The 21,283-nt window shown below is 42.5% G+C and overlaps 1 protein-coding gene across 1 annotated transcript; it reads left to right on the top strand.

The window, feature by feature from the left end:
* Positions 1-48: 48 nt before the first annotated feature.
* rpain (RPA interacting protein) lies at positions 49-20,810 on the top strand. Its single transcript, XM_063031234.1, has 7 exons — positions 49-184; positions 10,052-10,240; positions 12,956-13,028; positions 13,866-13,980; positions 15,200-15,263; positions 15,495-15,629; positions 20,527-20,810. The coding sequence occupies exons 1-7, from the start codon at positions 113-115 to the stop codon at positions 20,554-20,556; spliced, it is 678 nt and encodes a 225-aa protein (XP_062887304.1). The 5' UTR covers positions 49-112; the 3' UTR covers positions 20,557-20,810.
* Positions 20,811-21,283: the final 473 nt, after the last annotated feature.

Here is a 21,283-nt window from a genome sequence, read left to right as displayed (position 1 = left end):
GTATTGCGTGCAAGGGGGGAGCGAGGGCATTTGATCGTCGTGCGCATGCGTTGGCCGGCCTTCGCGGGAGCCGGCGACTTTCCTACCCCGGGTTCGGGCTGAGGGAAGCGGGATGGAGGCGACGTCCCGGTACAGAGCTTTGTACAAAAGTGGCGCTGCCCCGTGGAAAGAGACCTACAGGAGGGTGAGTAAACCTCAGCGGGACCGGGGTCCGAATGCTCTGTCGCAGTGCGGTACCGGCGGAGGGGCTCCTTGGGCCGCGATCATTTTGCACCGTCGGAGTGCTTCCCTTGTAAAGTTCAACGGTGGTTGGGAGACCGACATCAGCCGCCAGCTGAGCTGGAGTGTGAGGCAAAGAGGCAGAAAGTATCCCCTCCCCTCCCCGAAAAAACTCAGGACATAGAAAGTCTCATTCTTTTCAGAATCTTAAATGTGTGTGTATGTATGTGTATATATATATATATATTTACATATCCCCAGTTTCGTTTTCCTGGGGGCCCACAGTTTCGTTTCTGTGAGCGTTACCTTACGACGTATGCCGGCGGTATAAAAGCAATGTGGGCATAGTGCTGAGGAGGAGTCGAAGGAAAGAGAGAGAGAGTGCAGACTTCCAGCTGTCCGGGAGCAGCTCACGATTGGGAATGCTTACCCATACCCAAAGGATTGGGTTACTCAGCGGCACACTGTTCATTGTGGAGACCTGTCTCTCCTCCTTATGATCCATGGGTGTGGATTTCGTGACAGTCACTTTGTGAAATCACTCTTCGCGGACTTCAGAACAGTATTCCTCGGCTGGGATCTTCAGTAACCGTTTCTTCGTTCGCTAGCCATGGAATCTTTGGAATTCGTTGTGATCACCTCGTCACTGCATTGTGAATCCACAAGTCTCTCCTCTCACCTATTTCGTGAATTACTGGGACTCTCTGAACTGCCACTTTAAGACTGTGCTTGAGTAAGGCTTGCTAAGAACAGGTTCTAAGTTTGACTGTAAGGGAGCTATAGATGCGTAACACTGTTAACTTCTGTTTAAGAAAGTAGTTTATTTAATTTTCTATATTTTTGAGTAGATGTAAATAAATACAGTGGTTATTATTAAAACCCGACTCAATTTGTCATCTCTTGCTGCTGGTATGTTACGAAATTGTAAATATATGTGTATATGTGTGTGCGTATATATATATATATATATATATATATATTTAAGGATAGCAATGTTATCGTAAGAAACAAACATGTCAGGCTGCTGTTGGTTGACTACATCTCAACGTTTAACACAATCATTCCTACAGTCCTGAGGAAAAGCTGCAGAACCTCCCTCTGCAACTGGATCCTTGACTTCCTCACCGGAAGACCATAGTCTCTGTGAATCAGAAATAACATCTCCACCTCGCTGACGATCACTGGCGCACCTCAGGGGTGTGTGCTTAGCCCACTGCTCTACTCTCTCTACACCCATGACTGTGTGGCTAGGCACAGCTCGTGCCATCTATAAATTTTCTGTTGACACAACAATTGTTGGCAGAATTTCAGATGGTGATGACAAGGCATACAGGAGCGAGATGGATCAGCTAGTTGAAAGGTGTTGCAGCAACAACCTTGCACTCATAGTGTCAGAAAGACCAGAGAATTGGATTGTGGACTTCAGAAAGGGTAAGACGGGAACACACACCAGTCCTCAGAAGGATCAGAAGTGGAGAGAGCGAGCAGTGTCAAGTCCCTGGGTGTCAACGTTTCTGAGCCCAACATATCGATGAAGGCGTGACAGCAGCTATATTTCATTAGGAGTTTGAGGAGATTTGTTGTGTCACCAAAGACACTTGCAAATTTCTGCAGATGTAACATAGAAGCATTCCATCACTGTCTGGTATGGGGAGAGGGCCCTCAGGGTCAAAATAAGCTGCAGAAAGTTGTAAACGCAGTCAGCTCTGTCACAGGCATCACTTCTTTCCCTCTGCCATCAGGTTTACGAATGGACACTACCTGACTTTTTAAATCTAACTTCCTAATGTATACTGTAATAGTTTTATTATGTATTGTTGCTGTATAGCAATTTTAACAACATATGCCAATGATGTTAAAACTGTTTCTGATTCTGAACTTCCCATGTTAGACTGTGTCTGCCTCAAAGATCCGAATTCAGTAATTAGACGCTTCCTTTGAGCCTCATAGGAACTGCATTCAAGCCATATATGCTGCACCATTTCTTGACAAGTACATTGCCTACAAATTTCCATATCATAAACATTAATTCTCAGCAAGGAATTATTTAGCCTACTATGTCGAATACATAAACGTCTCAGTCTAATTTTTTCTCCTTTTGTTCCCATCTCCAATTGAGTTCCTACCAGCCTCTGAATTTTATATAAGTGCCATCCTTTCTTTTCCTTGTCCTGAACTTTGTTGCCACAGTGATCGAATGGAAATTGTAATTACGGCTTTCGCCTCCCCTTCATGCAAAGGCACCGCTACTTTGATAGTACAGTGCAAGAATCTTGGGCAGATTAAAAGAAAATCTGTAAAGCAATGATGCAATGGAAAGTTTTTAACTATCAAAAAGTTACTTCAAGAGCATTGAGGGACACTGCCTTTTGATTGCTGATGGCATCACTTGCTGCTGGAGGAGGAAAGGCTTGCCACTGTACCCGGAGAATATGACCCAGGGGTTCTGCATTTTGGGAATGAACTTGGATGATAGACTTCATTTCAGTCTTATAGTTTTTTGTATTCTGTGTTTTCCACCCAGTCTTTCTCGTTTTGTTGTGTGCGGGGAGGGGGACTTGGGGGTTGACGTACCTGTTCCATTTTAGTTTTTTTTGTACGGGGAGGGGGATTTGGGGGTAGATGATCCTGTTGCAGTTCTTTTCTTGGTTTTGTGGCTGTCTGAAGGAGAAGAATTTCAGAGATGTATACTTTGATAATAAATGAACCTTTGGGTAAACAGTAAAAAACTAAATCAAATCAATATTTGGTGTGACCACTCTTTGCCTTTTCAAACTGCATCAGTTCTCTTGGGTACACTGTCATGCAGTTTTATAAGAAAGTTGGCTGGTAGGTTGTTCCAAGCATCTTGGAGAACTTGCCATAGTTCTTCTGTAACCTTTGGCTGTCTTGCTTGCTTCTCCAGGTAATCCCAGGCGGCTTTGATGATGTTGAGATCAGGCCTCTGTGGAGGCCAGTACATCTGTTACAGAACTCCTTGTTCCTTTTGTTGAAGAATTGAATTGACTTTATTACTTACATCCTTCATATACATGAGGGGTAAAAATCTTTACGTTACATCTCCATCTAAAAGTGCAATTTGTAATTTATAATAAAGAGTATGTACAACAGGATAGTCAATATAACATAGAAATACAATTGTATCAGCATGAATTAATCAGTCTGATGGCCTGGTGGAAGAAGCTGTCCCGGAGCCTGTTGGTCCTGGCTTTTATGCTGTTTCCTGGATGGTAGCAGCTGGAACAGTTTGTGGTTGGGGTGACTTGGGTCCCCAATGATCCTTTGGGCCCTTTTCACAAACCAGTCTTTGTAAGTGTCCTGAATAATGGGAAGTTCACATCCACAGAGGTGCTGGGCTGTCGGCACCACTCTCTGCAGAGTCCTGCGATTGAGGAAAGTATAGTTCCCATACCAGGCAGTGATGCAGCTAGTCAGGATGCTCTCAATTGTGCCCCTATAGAAAGTTCTTAGGATTTGGTGACCTTAGTTCAATCATCTGAGGTAAAAGAGGTGCTGTTGTGCTTTTTTCAACACACAGCTGGTATCTACAGACCACATGAGATCCTTGGTGATGTGTATGCTGAAGAACTTAAAGCTGTTCACCCTCTCAATGCCAGGTCCATTGACGTCAATAGGGGTTAGCCTGTCTCCATTCCTCCTGTAATCTACAACCAGCTCCCTTGATTTTGCAACATTGAGGGAGAAGTTGTTTTCTTGACACCACTGTGTCAGGGTGATGACTTCTCTGTGTAGGTTGCCTCATTATTATTTGAGATAAGGCCAATCAGTGGTCTTTATGAACTTTGTGTGTTTGGGGTCATTGTCCTGCTACAGAATGAAGTTGGGACCAATCAGATACCTCCATGATACTGCTTGATTGATGAGAACTTGCTTGTATGTCTCAGCATTGAGGGTTCCGTTAATTCTGACCAGATCACCAACTCCATTTGCAGAAATGCGGCCCCAAACCTGCAGGATATATCCACCATGCTTCACTGTTGGCTGCAGACACTCATTCATGTAGCGCTCTCCAGCTCTTCAATGGACAAAATCCCTCCTGTTTGAGGCAAACATTTTAAATTTCAACGGTCCAGAGCACTTGCTGCCATCGTTCAGCACCCCAGACGGTGTGTCCTTGTGTTCAAGGGAGTCTCTTGGCTTTGTTTCCACTTTGGAGGAATGGCTTTTTGGCAACAACTCTGACATGTAGACCACTTTTGGCAAGACTTCTCTACACTATAGAGAGTGTACTTGGGTTCCAGTGGTTTCTGTGAGTTCAGAGCAGATAGGTGAGCTGGACTACTTCTGATTTCGAAGGGACATCAGTTTGATGTACAGTTGCAAGAAAAAGTATGTGACCCTGTGGGCTAATGCCTCCTATATAAGCTCTTTGGAGTCAGGTGTTCCAATCAATAAACACACATAAAAGTTGCTGGTGAACGCAGCAGGCCAGGCAGCATCTCTAGGAAGAGGTGCAGTCGACGTTTCAGGCCTGACGCTTCGGGACTGACGAAGGGTCTTGGCCTGAAACGTTGACTGGACCTCTTCCTAGAGATGCTGCCTGGCCTGCTGCGTTCACCAGCAACTTTTATGTGTGTTACTTGAATTTCCAGCATCTGCAGAATTCCTGTTGTTTCCAATCAATAAGTTAAGATTGGAGATGTGGGTTGTAGCGGTGTCCTGCCCTATTAAAAAAAGACACACAAAGTCGGGTTACTTCTCAAGAAGGATCTGTTTATGTGCACTATACCTCTATCTCAACAATATTCAGAGGACCTTAAAAAAAAGAATTATTGAGATGCATGAAGCTGGAAAAGGCTACAAAAGCATTTCTAAAGACCTGAAAGTTCATCAGTCCACAGTAAGAGAAATTGTCTACAAATGGAGGAAATTCAGTACTGTTGCTACTCTCCCTTGGAGTGGGGGTTCTGCAGAGATCATACTGAGAGCACAATGTGCAATGCGCAGGAGGTGAAAAAGAACCCAAGGGAAAAAAAAACAAAAGACCTCCAGAAATCTCTACAACTTCCTAAAGTCTCTGATTATGTGTCCACTGAAAGAAAAACACTGAACCAGAGCGGTGTTCGTGGAAGGGTACCATTGGAGGAAACCACTGCTCTCCAAAAAAAAAATTGCTGCACGTCTCAAGTTTGCAAAAGACCCTCTGGATGTTCTACAAGATTCCGGGACAATGTTCTATGGACAGATGAGACAAAACTTTAACTTTTTGGCAGAAATTCACACTGCTATGTTTGAAGGGAAAAGAGCCTGCACACCAACACCAAAACTCGTCCCAACTGTGAGACATGTAGGAGGGCGCATCATGGTTTGGGACTGCTTTGCTGCCTCAGGACTTGGACAGCTTGCAATCGCTGAGGGAACAATGAATTCAAAATTGTATCAAGACATTTTACAGGAGAATGTCATGGTAGCAGTCTGTCACCCGAAGCTTAACAGAAGTTGGATGATGCAACAAGACAATAATCTGAAATACAAGAGTAAATCAACAGCAGAATGGTTTAAAAGCCTGGACAATATCCAGGCTTGGGCTGATAAGTGGCAAATAACATTCGAGCCACGCAAGTGCCAGGCAATGACCATCTCCAACAAGAGACGCTCTAACTGAAGATCCTGAGAGGCAGGATTTATGAACATTTGGAGAGGTATAATATGATTAGGAATAGTCAGCATGGCTTTGTCATGGGCAGGTCGTGCCTTACGACCTGACTGAATTTTTTGAGGATGTGACTAAACACATTGATGAAGGAAGAGCAGTAGTTGTAGTGTATATGGATTTCAGCAAGGCATTTGATAAGGTACTCCATGCAAGGCGTATTGAAGGTAAGGAGGCATGGGATCCAAGGGGACATTGCTTTGTGGATCCAGGACTGGCTTGCCCAGAGAAGGCAAAGAGTGGTTGTAGACGGGTCATATTCTGCATGGAGGTCGGTCACCAGTGGAGTGCCTCAGAGATCTGTTCTGGGGCCCTTACTCTTCGTGATTTTTATAAATGATCTGGATGAGGAAGTGGAGGGATGGGTTAGTAAGTTCGATGACACCGATGCTGGAGGTGTTGTGGATAGTGTGGAGGACTGTCAGAGATTACAGCGGGACATTGATAGGATGCAAAACTGTGCTGAGAAGTGGCAGATGGAGTACAACCCAGATAAGTGTGAAGTGGTTCATTTTGTTCGGTCAAATATGATGGCAGAATATAGTATTAATGGTAAGACTCTTGGCAGTGTGGAGGATCAGAGGGATCTTGGGGTTCGTGTCCATAGGACGCTCAAAGCTGCTGCGCAGATTGACTCTGTGGTTAAGAAGGCATACGGTGTATTGGCCGTCATCAATCGTGGAATTGAATTTAGGAGCTGAGGGGTAATGTTGCAGCTATATTGGACCCTGGTCAGACCACACTTGGAGTACTGTGCTCAGTTCTGGTTGCCTCACTACAGGAAGGACGTGGAAGTCATAGAAAGGGTGCAGAGGAGATTTACAAGGATGTTGCCTGGATTGGGGGAGCATGCCTTATGAGAATAGGTTGAGTGAACTCGGCATTTTCTCCTTGGAGCGATGGAGGATGAGAGGTGACCTGATAGAGGTGTATAAGATGATGAGAGGCATTGACCGTGTGGATAGTCAGAGGCTTTTTCCCAGGGCTGAAATGGTTGCCACAAGAGGACACAGGTTTAAGATGCTGGGGAGTAGGTGCAGAGAAGATGTCAGGGGTAAGTTTTTTACTCAGGGAATGGGGAGTGCATGGAATGGGCTGCCGGCAACGGTGGTGGAGGCCAATACGATAGGGTCTTTTAAGAGACTTTTGGAGAGGTACGTGAAGCTTAGAAAAATAGAGGGCTATAGGTAAGCTTAGTAATTTCTAAGGTAGGGACATGTTCAGCACAACTTTGTGGGCCGAGGGGCCTATATTGTGCTGTAGGTTTTCTATGTTTCTAACGATCATCCCTGGACATTCAGTGGTATCACCATCACTGAATCCCCTACTATCAACATCCTGAGGTTTGCCATTGACAGGAAACTGAACTGGTCTAGCCATATGAACACTGTGGCTACCAGAGCAGGTCAAAGACTAGAAATCCTGCAGTGTGTAACTCACCTCCTGACTCCCCAAAGCCTGTCCACCATCTACAAGGCTCAGATCAGATGTGTAATGGAATACTCGCCACTCGCCTGGATGAGTGCAGCTCCCTCAACACTCAAAGCTCGACACCACCCAGTACAAGGCAGCCCACTTGTTTGGTACCCCTTCCATAAGCATCCAGTCCCTCCACCATCGACAAACAGTTACAGCGGTGTGTACTATCTACAAGATGCACTGCAACAACACACCAAAGTTCCTAAGGCAGCACCTTCCAGACCCACGACCACTACCATCTAGAAGGATGTGAACAACAGATACCTGGGAATGCCACCACTTGGAAATCCCTCTCCAAGTCGCTCACCATCCTGACTTGGAAACATATCACCATTCCTTCATTGTCACTGGGTCAAAATCGTGGAATTCCCTCCCTAACAGAACCTACAGCTCGGGGACTGCAGCGGTTCAAAAGGGCAGCTCATCACCACCTCCTCAAGGGCAACTAGGGATGGGCAGTAAGTGTCGGCTTAGATGGCGATGCCCAAATCCTGTAAATGAATAAATTAAAACAAAAGAAAATTCATATTTTGGAATGGCCAAATCAGAGTCCATAACCTTAATTCAATTGGGATGCTGTGGCTGACCTGAAGAAGGATGTTCATGCAAGGTATCCAGCAATATTGATGGACTAAAATCACTTTGTATGGAGGAATGGTCTAAAATTCCTCCTCATCATTATGCAAGTCTGATCAGCAGCTACAGGAAACATTTGGCAAAGGTTACTGCTGCTAAAGGAGGTTCTACCAGTTATTAAATACGAGGGTTCACATACCTGTTCCAGCTTGGACTGTGAATGATTAAACAATGTGTTCAATGAAGACATGAGAAGTACAATTGTTTGTGCGTTATTAGTTTGAGCAGATATGCTTGTCTATTATTGTGACTTAGGTGAAGATCAGACCACATTTTATGAGTGATTAATGCAGAAAACCAGGTAATTTGAAAGGGTTCACAAACTTTATTGCAACTAAATACCTCATCTGCTGCTGGTTGACCATGGTTGACCACTGTGCTTCTGGTCCTCAACCTTGCCTGTTTCTTTGTGTTGCTTAAGAAGAACTTGGTCAGCACATCTTGAAAGTCTTTTGTGCTGCACAATTTCTGTTTGGAGAGACCTGGCTGATGCAGGATGACCACCGTGTCCTGTTGCTATGCTCGCTCTTGCCATGGTATAAGAATTGATGATTCTTGCACCATATAGGAGGGGGATTGAAAATCTAGCTGAGTGATGCCATGACACTAACCTCTTACTCAATGTCAGCATGACCAAGGAGTTGATCATTGACTTCAGAAGCACGAAATCAGAGGTCCGTGAGCCAGAACTTATTGGAGGATCCGAGGTGGAGTAGGTCAGCAACTTTAAATTCCTCCGTGTTATTATTTTGGAGGACCTGTTCTGGAAGTGCAGTTACGAAGAAAGCATAGCAGCGCTTTTGGTTCCTTAGGAGTTAGCAAACATTTGGCATGACAACTAAAATTTTGACAAACTACTATAGGTGTGTAGTGGAGTGTATATTAACTGGCTGCATCACAGCCTGGTATGGAAACATCATTCCCCTTGAATGGAAAATCCTTCAAAACGTAGTGGATATGCCCTAGTCTATCACCGGTAAAGCCCGCCCCACCATTGAGCACATCTACATGAAATGCTGTCGTGCGAAAGCAGCGTTTATCTTGGGGACCACCAGCACCCAGGACACGATCTGTTCTTGCTGCTGCCATCAGGAAGAAGATACATCAGCCTCAGGACTCGCCACCAGGTTCAGGAACTGTTACCACCCCACAACCATCAGGATCTTGAACGAAAGAGGATAACATCACTCAGCTTCACTAGCCCCATCATTGGAATGTTCCCACATCCGATCTACACACTTTCAATGACTCTTCATCTGAATTTCTCTATTCATTTCTTCTTTTTTTTTCTTTTTGTATTTTTGTGTTTGCTTAGTTTGTTGTCTTTTGCACGCTGGTTGAACGTCCAAGCTGATGCAGTCTTTCATAGATTCTATTACGGTTATTATTCTATGGATTGAATGTGCCCACAAGAAAATAAATCTCAGAGATGTATATGGTGACATATATGTGTCTACTTTGAACATGGTGCTGAATATCTGCAACAAGCTGTCAGAGGAGACATTGGAGTTGGGTACTTAGTGAGTAAAATTCCTATCAAATAAAGTGGATGTGAGTTAAGAGTGACATGAGGAACTACTTTTATGTAGTGTGTTGGAATCTGGAATGTTCTGCATTCAGATTCAACTGAAGCAATTTGTTATAACTTAGAAGGGGGAAGTGGGTAAATGCTGAGGGAAAATTTGCAAAGGTATGAAGAAGGGGCAGGAATAGTGAGTTACTCTGGCAGAGTGCTGGTGATGGAAATTTGCTACCTCTGCATAATTACCCACCAGGTGATGGAGTGAGCTGGAAAATGACATTAATGCAAATAATTCTCAGACCCATCCATGTGTATCACTCAGTCCAAGCCAAGCTCCAGAAGTGACCAAATTTAAAACAAATATTTTAATAGTCCTTTTCTTGGCTTCTGCAGTAAATTTCTAGGTGAATGTGTGTGTGTGTATATATTTTTTCAATTTTTTTTAGATTTTTGTTCATTTGCTATATGAAGGCATTTATGATGAGTATTAATGTTATTTTCCCCATATTCTCCTTTGATAGAGGTGTGTTGCAAGACTGAAGAACAGCCGAGCAAAGCTGTTGGAAAGGTACAGGCACATGGGAAATAATTCAGGTTGTAACCTACGGGAGTCCTTCCTTGTGCAAGAAGTGATGGAAGAAGAATGGATAGCCCTGAAGGCACTGGACACACGTTTACCATCACTGTGGAAGAAGGGGAGCTTGTCAGAGGTTTGATAATTTACAAACTATTGGATTGATTAAATCATATTTTGGTTTTGAGATTATTATGCAAGTATCGTAAATTATACTCATAAATTATAGGGCCTCTGCCTCTGAGTTCTTACCACTATGAAATAAGAGCAACAAATAAAACTGAACAAATTAAATGTACAAATATACTTGCAGTGTGTTTCAAGCCTTAGCCTTTTAGTAACCAGCAATTAGCAATCAGCATTTGTCCTGTAGCAAGTATTTTGGTTTGTAAGGAATGAAGAAGTTGAGATGTGTATTAATTGAATTCATATTGATTTAATGTTTCATTGGAATATCTTGAGTACCAGTCTGATATTTCAGTACATTCTTATTCAGTTTGATACATTACTGTTTTGATATGTTTACAGGGCCAAATACTACTCTGCAAGTCCTTAGCAACACAGCAGGGTTCAGAGGGAGCACAGTTCTACTTTCAATGTAGCTGTACTGAGCATGAAGTTGTGCAGCAATATTTGTTGTGAGACTAGTTACAGATATATTGAAAGGTCTGTGTAGACCTTGACAGAGGATCTGTCCCAGTTAGTTCTGAGCAGCAATAATAGTGAATGTCTGGGAGCAATAGTGTTGGTTTATAATAGTTTAGAATTCTCTTACTGTGTAAGAAATATTTCTTAAACTTTCCCATTGTTTGCCTGAGTTTTTTTATGCTTGCCAGATTTTATCCTTTTAATGTCAATTCTCTGTTTTTGCTTCTCTTACTGTTATCACTTTTTGTCTGAAGTGCCTTAATTGATTCCGCACCCATCAACTTGGGCAGGGCAGGCAGCATCTGTAGAAAGGGAAACAGATTTACATTTGTCAGAATTGGAAAAGAGAGAATACAAATTAGTTTGAAGTTGTGGAGAAGGTGGTGGAAAGATGGATTGAAAAGGCAGCACTTATGTAGCAAAGAGGGATTGTTAATGTTTCAGGTCAAGACCCTTCATCTGGATTGAAAGCTAGAGGGGAGATGACTGGAATGAAAACTGTCTTCATATTGCCTGAGCTGCTGGGTTCCTGCAACATCTTGTATATTGGACACAGGGATTTTCAACATCTGTAGTTTCTTAATTTTCATATAATTGGGTAATGTATACAAAATCTTGACCCTGGTATGAAGACTGTTCTGATAACAGGTTCCCAAGCTCTGCTTCTTTTTCCGCAGAATGAGTGGCACTGTGATGTAGAGGAGCTGCTTGAGCTCTGGTGACCAGGGATTAATTTTGAGCTTGGGTAGTGTCTGGGTACCTCATTCTCCCTGTCTCCCCCAGGTGCTGTTGATTTCCCCATGTCCCAGAGAGGTGTATGTCAGTAGGTTAATTGGCTACTGTAAGTAACCTTACACCCGGCTGGTGGGGCAGTGACATCAGCTCCGGACTCTGGAGCAAAGGTTCCCGAGTTCGAATCCAGTCAGCCCGCTACCGGGCACGCTTTCCATCCATGCCGGGTTGAGTGTCGAGCTCGCAACTCGGCCTCGTAAAAAAAAATCTGCTCTGTGAGAAGGACGCGGGGGACCACGCACAGAATCTTTACTCCAAGACAACCACTTGAAAAAAAAGTGGTCGCCAAGGTTCTGGCAGAGTATGGCACACACAAAAAAAAAATGATCTTACTGTGTGGGTAAGTGACAGAAGCTGGGAGACATATACCGATGCGGGACAAATAAAATGGGATTATTATAGAATTAATGTAAATGAGCAAGTGCTCAAATGGTCGAGGAGGACGATGGGCTTAATTGTTTGCAGAATGACTGTGATTCAGCTGCTGCCTGACTGTCTCTAGCACTCTCTGTCTTTCAGAGTCCCAGCATCTGCAGTTTTTTCACTGATTATTTTGAACAACATTTATTTCACGCAGGGCTGTTTGAGTGGATTAACTCAGTTAAAATGGAGTTGTAGAAAGATACAGCCCAGAAATGGGCCCTTTGGCCCACTAAATCAATGCTGACCACCATCCATGTATTTTCACTGATCATACTTGAATATCAATTTTTTTTAAATTCACACTAGTTAAGTTGGGGGGGGGGGTCAACCAGAAGCTTGAGGAAATTGATCTTCATGCCATCAGGTTGGAGACTACCCAGAAGGAATATAAGGTATTGTTCCTCCAACCTGGTGGCATGAACATCGATTTCTCAAACTTCCAGTAACACTCCCCCCTCAACATTCCCTATTCCCATTTTCCTCTCACCTTATCTCCTTACCAGCCTTCCATCTCCCTCCCACTGGTGCCCCTCCCTCTTTTCTTTCTTCCGTGGCCTTCTGTCAGATTCCCCCTTCTCCACCCCGTATCTCTTTAACCAATCAACTTCCCAACCTGTCACTTCTCTCCACCTCTTTCCCCCCCACTTCCCCCAGTTTCACCTGTCACCCTGTGGTACTTCCTCCCCTCCCCTCACTTTCTTACTCTGACTCATCTTTTTTTCCGGTCCTGATGAAGGGTCTCGGCCTGAAACGTCGACTGTACTCTTTTCCATAGACGTTCCTGAGTTCCTCCAGCATTTTATGTGTGTTGCTTGGATTTCCAGCATCAGCAGATTTTCAATTTTTTGATATCACATTCATTGCCTACTCAGACAGTGCATTTTCTTAGTACCTACGTCAAGGAATATATTGTCTTTGTTTTAACTTTGTTCGTTTTTGTATATTCATTTTTTTTTGAATGTTTTCTTTTTTCCTGTTTGAAACCTAGGTGCTGAACACACTGGAAAATACAAGTGAATTGGCGGAGCTTGAGGAAATTGAACAGGAACTCCTCACCGAAGGTTGATGCTTTTATAAACCGTACCACTTAAATTAACATTGCTACTCCACCTCCTTTCTCTTTGGACCTGTGTTTTTGTAACACCTTAACCCGGAGATGGTTGCCCTGTCCAGAAAAGCTGTTGTATCATATTTTGCTATCTGAACTGTCAGCTCATCTATTTCATTGCAAATGCTAAATGCATCCAAGTCAAGACTGAGAAGGCTTTGATTTTTTTTTACGACTTTTACTGACTCTGGATTTGCTCTGTGATACATACATTTTACATTTTCTATCACATTTGGCTTGTCAATTCCCCCTCACTGTCCTGTGCACCATTCCTTCATCTCCCCTTGGTTTATTGACCAAGCTGTTCATGGAACTTTCCTTCCTATTTGGCTTAAAGCCCCATTTATGGAGTTTATCAGTATACTGGCCCTGGCACAGTTCAGGTGAAATCCATCCCACCACAACAGCTTTCACTTTCCCTGGTACAAATAAAACCATTCTCACCTGTGGCAAATTTATTTACATTAGAAATAATTTTGCTTTCATCCCTTGAAACACAATTATGATTTGGGTTAAATATTGGAATAAAACGAAACTGGAATAACAAAAGGAACAATATCAGCGGAGAAATAGGAAGAAGTTTGTGCTATGTTGGTGGGATAATGGTTGTGCAAAACAAAATATAATGATAGAATTAACAAGATAAATGTAGAAGAAAATAGGATTGTCTCTTTACTGTTTAAACTTTGAATAAACCATAAGGAGCTTCTGAGAGATTATAGTTTAGGGAAGATTTGCACAAATTAGCAATTGTGATTCTAGTAGCGATCTGTTTTTTTTCGCCCTTTAGAACAAGCCATCATAGAGGAGTATGAGGCTAGTTTGCGTTTCGATGATGCATGCTTGAATGCTATTATTGAAGGATTTAATGACACTGACAAACTGGTGTGTCCTGTTTGTAACAAGTGAGTATACTGGAAATGGGTATTTGTGGATGATTTCCTAGATGTTTTATGTTCACTATTTGTTTCAAATGGATTGAAATACGAAAAGGTAAAAGCTCCTGTTAGAAAGGTGCATTCAGTTTTAGCTTTGCATTTTAGGAGAACAGCCTAGCCTTGAAGAGGGTAGAACAGATTATACTGGGGCTAAAATTTGTTTGCCTAGACTATACTTGCATTCCTTTACATGGAGAAGCTAGAAGTAGTCCAATTGAAGAGTTTGAGAATAAAAACAAATCTGAACTTAAAGATAGTGCTAAAATGTTTTAAGGGGCCTCAAAGCACTACTTCACAGATAGGATGGTGGCAATCTGGCAGTCACACCCATAAATCAGGCAGCATTTATTGAGGGGAATAAACTGTCAATGTTTCTTGCTGAGACCCTTCATTAAGACTGGAAAGGAAGGAGACAGAAGCCAGAATAAGGAAGAACAGCCTGAAACATTGACAGTTTATAGATGTTGCCTGACTTGCTGAGTTCCTCTAGCATTTTGTGTCTATTGCTCCAGATGGACTACTCTTAGTGGATATAGTTGTTTAATTTGTGCCCGCCCTCTTTTTAGCTTCCTTGCTTCTGTGTTAATAGAATTATTATAACTGAAGGTAGTAAGCATTTGCTTAAATGATGTCCTAGTATTGTTTTTTGTTTGGTTTTTGCAGTGTGCTAAAGTTCACACAGCAACTTGTGCTGTGAACTAACTGGAAAACAGGGAAGCAATTCGTCATTTAGCATGTTCCTCCAGTTAGTTCTAGAGGAGAGGCTCTTCAGTGCTTCGTTAGGACAATCCTTCCTGAATAGAAATCCAGTTTAAGTTTAGAACTGTACTCTGTTATATATTTAGGGGAAAATGGATGAAGGTAAAGATAGTAGATCATATTAGATTAGATTCGACTTTATTGTCATTGTGCTGAGTACAGATACAAAGCCAATAAAATGCAATTAGCATCTGACCAGAAGTGCAAAAGAATAGTATTATTTACAAAATAACTGCGAATAAAAAATAAGTGCTACAGCACACAAATATAAAAGTACTGAGACAGTCCAATATGGGTGCAATACTGCTTAGTGCTGGATCATATTTTGACAGTTTTGCAAATCTGATATGCTAACCATACCTTTTTTAATGTTCATGTTATATGCTGAAATAAATGAATCTAACTAAAGCTATGTTTCCTTTTGTAGGAATTACCTGAGTGTTAGTAGTGATGTTATAACTTGCTCATGTGGAATGTGTATTAATACACAGGTAAGCTTCTTGCACAAACCGATCTAATTTCAGTTTCTTTCCTTCATGAGAACAGAAACTTCCGTCCATTAATGGTCAAAACACATCAGTTTTTTTTAACCTCTAAACAAACATTTTGCATGTCTGGAAATTTGTACCTTTGTTTCTTGCGTGAACTCTACTTCCAGTACTTACTGAAGAGTTTGTGATCATTATTGCTGCCCCACGATGATTCCATCTGTTTGCTTCCAGGGGATGACGGTGCAGCAATTTCGAGCCTTTCTTGAACACAATGTCACAGAGCATAGCAGTGTATGTGTATGTTGTCCAGTCTTCTCTGTGGTGTCTGGTACAGAAACAGAAGCTATGCTTCTAATGAGCTGTCAGGTGAGTATGGTGATTTGCTGCACCATTTTAGTATTTTAGCATTTGACACAGGATAGGGCTTTACCTAGTACTGTTACATCATTAAAGTGTCTGCTAGCACATAGGCATAGATTTAGCAGCTAGACCATGTACCTGTCCTTGCCGTGCATATCATTATACTCTTGCAAGTATCCCTTCTGCTTCTTGTCAATGTTATGCAAACCAAGGTTGGGCTTTGTGTGACTCCTGATCACCTCTTCCAACCTCTGCACTGCCTCTGTAGTCAGTCTGCTTCATCAATGCTCAGCCCTGTCTACCTGGTAATCTACCTAATCATTTCCTTTGTTTGAGTTCTGGAAAACTGAGTAACTTTCGTCATTTCCTGCTGGAATTTCTGTCCCTTATTCATGGGGCAGAATATGGCAGCTTTTGATCGGGTATTTCTTTGCTGCAGTTGTCAATAGAAACAGAGGTGGGTGTGGACCATTTGCTTGTTGAGCCTGCCCTGACATTGAACAAGTTCTTGGCTGGTTCAGACTTGGCCTCAGCTCTGCTTTCCCCATCCCTCCATGGTAATTAAATGACTGTCATTCTCCACCTAGAATATACTCAATGATTCTGGCCCCACAGCTCTCTGAAGAAGGGAATTTTAAAATTCACAATCCTCAGAAGAAATTTGTTCTCATCTCAAAGTTCAAAGTACCTTTATTATCGAAGTCTGAATACTATATACAACCCTGACATGCATCTTCCTACAGGCAGCCACAAAACAAAAAGCCAGTAGAACCCCTCAAAAACCAAGTATGCAGGAAAAAAAACAAATCATGCAAACAATAAAAATAACCAAATAACATTCAGAACTGAAGTTCATGAAAGTTTTTCCACAGCCACAAAGCCAGTAACAGCCAATCTAGGAGAGACGAGTAAACCTCATGGAGTAGCAAGCTGAACATCGCCACTGGCCCCAACAGCCTGACCTTTGCAATCTAGCCCAGGGCTTAATCCCTGGGGCCCTGACACTTTTATACGCTCTCACGCCTGGGATCCACCGATGTGATTCGGCCATAACCGACCTTTCCAGTTTATTCCAGTGCTTAAATCGGCTTGTTTCCTGCCGTTGGGCCCAGGCCCTGCGCCTCGGTTCTGCCGCTTCAAATCATTTCCAAGTCTATCCTGTGTATTTGAGACTTCAGTTCACACTGAAAAGCTTGACTCCAAAAGGGAAGCTACAGGCTATTGACTGCTGTGATAATTTTTGAGAGAAATTGTGCTTAATAAAGTAATTAGTTGTTGTTGTGCTTCACCAGCCCCATCTTAAACCTGGTTTACACCAACATTCATGCTCATCTCCATCAGAACTTTGGTGCCCCTTAACCTGAAAGTGATTCTAGACATGGGAGTGTCTATATTGCCCACTAGACACTCCCATGAGAGGAGTGTAATCTATATTGCCAATGCCTTCCCCACGATCTTTTATGAATCTATAAGATTACCTCAATATAGTGTAGGCCCAGCTTTTCTTCATATATCATAGTCATACTTTATTGATCCCGGGGGAAATTGGTTTTCGTTACAGTTGCACCATAAATAATTAAGTAGTAATAAAACCATAAATAGTTAAATAGTAATATGTAAATTATGCCAGGAAATAAGTCCAGGACCAGCCTATTGGCTCAGGGTGTCTGACCCTCCAAGGGAGGAGTTGTAAAGTTTGATGGCCACAGGCAGGAATGACTTCCTATGACGCTCTGTGTTGCATCTCGGTGGAATGAGTCTCTGGCTGAATGTACTCCTGTGCCCACCCAGTACATTATGTAGTGGATGGGAGACATTGTCCAAGATGGCGTGCAACTTGGACAGCATCCTCTTTTCAGACACCACCGTCAGAGAGTCCAGTTACATCCCCACAACATCACTGGCTTTATGAATGAGTTTGTTGATTCTGTTGGTGTCTGCTACCCTCAGCCTGCTGCCCCAGCACACAACAGCAAACATGATCGCTCTGGCCACCACAGACTCTTAGAACATCCTCAGCATCGTCCGGCAGATGTTAAAGGATCTCAGTCTCCTCAGGAAATAGAGACGGCTCTGACCCTTCTTGTAGACAGCCTCAGTGTTCTTTGACCAGTCCAGTTTATTGTCAATTCGTATCCCCAGGTATTTGTAATCCTCCACCATGTCCACACTGACCCCCTGGATGGAAACAGGGGTCACTGGTACCTTAGCTCTCCTCAGGTCTACCACCAGCTCCTTAGTCTTTTTCACATTAAGCTGCAGATAATTCTGCTGGCACCATGTGACAAAGTTTCCTACCGTAGCCCTGTACTCAACCTCATCTCCCTTGCTGATGCATCCAACTATGGCAGAGTCATCCGAAAACTTCTGAAGATGACAAGACTCTGTGCAGTAGTTGAAGTCTGAGGTGTAAATGGTGAAGAGAAAGGGAGGCAAGACAGTCCCCTGTGGAGCTCCAGTGCTGCTGATCACTCTGTCGGACACACAGTGTTGCAAGCACACGTACTGTGGTCTGCCAGTCAGGTAATCAAGAATCCATGACACCAGGGAAGCATCCACCTGCATCGCTGTCAGCATCTCCCCCAGCAGAGCAGGGCGGATGGTGTTGAACGCACTGGAGAAGTCAAAAAACATGACCCTCACAGTGCTTGCTGGCTTGTCCAGGTGGGCGGAGACATGGTTCAGCAGGTAGACAATGGCTTCCTCAACTCCTGTTCGGGGCTGGTAGATGAACTGGAGGGGATCTAAGTGTGGCCTGACCATAGGCCGGAGCAGCTCCAGAACAAGTCTCTCCAGAGTCTTCATGATATGGGAGGTCTACGCCACTGGTCTGTAGTCATTGAGGCCGCTGGGGCGCGGCATCTTCGGCACAGGGACGAGGCAGGACGTCTTCCACAGTACAGGAACCCTCCGGAGCCTCAGGCTCAGGTTGAAGACGTGGCAAAGTCCATTCCATTCTATCAATCCATTCATCACTGGAATGATTTTGTTGAACCGTCTGCCAGCTTCCTCTAAAGTTGCACCAAGCTTCACTACTTTAATACTCCACCCTTCATACAGTAAAGGCCAGCATTCTATTAATCTCTCAACTTGTTGAATGTAACTTTGTAGTTTGTATTTTCAGACCCATTCAAGCCTTTGTGCTGCAACATAAGATCATAAGACATTGGAGCAGAATTATGCCATTTGGCCCATCTATGTCCTCTGCCATTCGATCATGACAGGTTTATTTTTCCTCAACCCCGTTCTTCTGCATTCTCCTTGTAACCTTTGATGCCTTTACTAATGAAGTACTATCAACCTCTGCTTGAAATATATCCAACGACTCGGCCTCTGCTGCTGTCTGTGGATATGAATTCCACAGATTTAAAGAAATTCCTCGCCGGCTCAGTCCTAATGCAAAGAAACATTGTGTCATCACACTATAAGTACTTCGCTCTTTATAAGATTCTTCTTTCCTAAGTGGGAATCTCACATTTTCCCATATAGAAACAGCTTTTTCATTTGTGTCCTGAACTTGTTAAACTGTGTATTCTTGAAGTGTTAGTTCCAGTACATTTGGATCCTTCATTAAGCCACCAAGATGTAAAAATCCACAGACTCAGCATTGATCCCTGTAGTACTCCACTTGTTATTGATTGGCAATCCAAAAGTGACCCATTCTGTTAGTTATTCAATTCCCTTTCCATTCCATTACACCCAACTTGGCATGGCCTTTTCTTGTGCAGTCCCTTTCATGACCTCTCAAAATTAAAGTACACTACAGCTGGTAGTTTACTTTATCTATTCTGTTTTACATTGTCTAAGAACTCCTGAAGAAGTGACAAACACTGTCTCTTTTTGTAAAGCAATGTCTCTTATAGCTTTCTACGTTTGTACATATCTTGCTTTTACTTCTAAATTAACAGATTCCTGATATCAGGCTCTCTCTCTCTGTCCCTCCTTTCTTAGTTTATATTTGCTGTTTTCCAGTCCTGGAATCCAGAGTGCAACCAACATGTCCAGTACGAAAAGGTGCATTGTGAAAACGGATATTTTGGCTTAGTGAAACTCTGTGGACCACTAAGCAACCATTGCTGTCCCTTTAAGACTCTGAACTGCAGGCTGTTATGTCCACACACCACATTAACTCTGCTTTGAAGGCTGGAAATGACTGTCATTATTTATAGGAAGCAGTTTTGCAAGCTGGGCAAGAAGTTTTGTTTTGTCCATCCCTAATTGTTTTTGATTAAGTAAAGGTCATCTATCTTTCTGAACTTATATGTTTGGCCTGTTGGGGCCATACTGGCTTCCAGAGCAATCCCATCAGTTCAAATTCCCCATTTCTCTGTAACCCACTGTCACACATGATTCCCCTTCCACTTAAGTACAACATGAAAAATAATTTACCCCAGGCAGTTAATCCACCCACCACCCTACATGGAAGGAGCCAGAGCATGGAAATATGATACCGAAGGCCAGAATGAAGCTCAATTTGCTGGAGCTGTTTCGCAGATATATATCCCCAGGCTGCCATCCGTTACAGTCTTTGTAGTTAAAGCACTGGTCATGCTGTATCTGTGGAGGAAGTTCCAGAACATGTTTCCAAGCATGTTTGTCTGATTTCTCGTGTGATATGCATGAATGTATATTCGTGTTTACATGAATTTGTGAAGGTAAGAAAATTATCCCACTACTTGTATGACTGCAAATGATTAAAAAGTAGCAGTATTTCAGGATGGCCCCTTCAAACATCTCTCTAATCTACTCAGTGGACTTGTGCTCCTCCAAATCAATGTAACCTGACGTCAGATTTCTGTGGTAATACAAGTTGTCTTTTAATTAAAAATATTTAATGTCTTTGAATTCACTTTAGTATACTACCTTGTGCCAGTTTGTGTTACATATTTGTTTTTTCTTTCAGGCTTGTGATTACCTGTCTGTCATCCTATAGTCCCATAAGTCTTCTGAGATCCTGTCAGAAAAATAACGATGAACAAATATCTCTTCAATGAGAAATCTATACTCTACCTCACTACACTGTAATATGTTCTGCTTTCTACCTTTAATAATGATTTTTTTATTTTGTACATATGTATATTTACTCCAGGTGGAAAGTTATTTTTTTTTAATTCCCCCTCCCCCCATATGTGGTTCAATAAAATGAGAATATAATACCAAGTTGGACCTCAAGGATGCTGTCATAAGTTTTGTCTTTATTTGGGGGAAGGATGAAATAATAGTTATAATAAAAGTCAGGGATGTGACAAACAACAGTTCATTGCTTCAGCCACATTTTTGGTGCCAATTTAAGTTACCTTGGTTCAAAGGATTTGATTGACATAAATGAACAAAATGAAAAGGAAAATACTTTTGGTTTCCTCAAGGACCATCGTGATTTGTGAACCTTTTTTAATAATGAATGCAGAGGTGTTAGCTGAATGTATGATCAATAATATCTATAACTCTTGTCTAACACAAAAATGCTGAGGCTAAGATTGTTTTTTCAGTGATATCTAAGAAAATCAAAGCAATATTCACAATGTGTTTCTTGAACAAATCTGGCAGGCTATATGATCTGATCTTAAACAATATTAGACAAATTGGCCATTGATTTAAAATCTCCTGTAAATCTCATACAGTATTAACAAGTTACGTGATAAGAGTGATGGGTTAGTTAT

This window comes from Mobula hypostoma, chromosome 23 (genome assembly GCF_963921235.1).
Source record: "Mobula hypostoma chromosome 23, sMobHyp1.1, whole genome shotgun sequence".
Classification (NCBI taxonomy): Eukaryota; Metazoa; Chordata; class Chondrichthyes; order Myliobatiformes; family Myliobatidae; genus Mobula; species Mobula hypostoma.
Note: the sequence above shows the minus strand (reverse complement) of the source record. Positions and strands in the feature narration are given on the sequence as shown.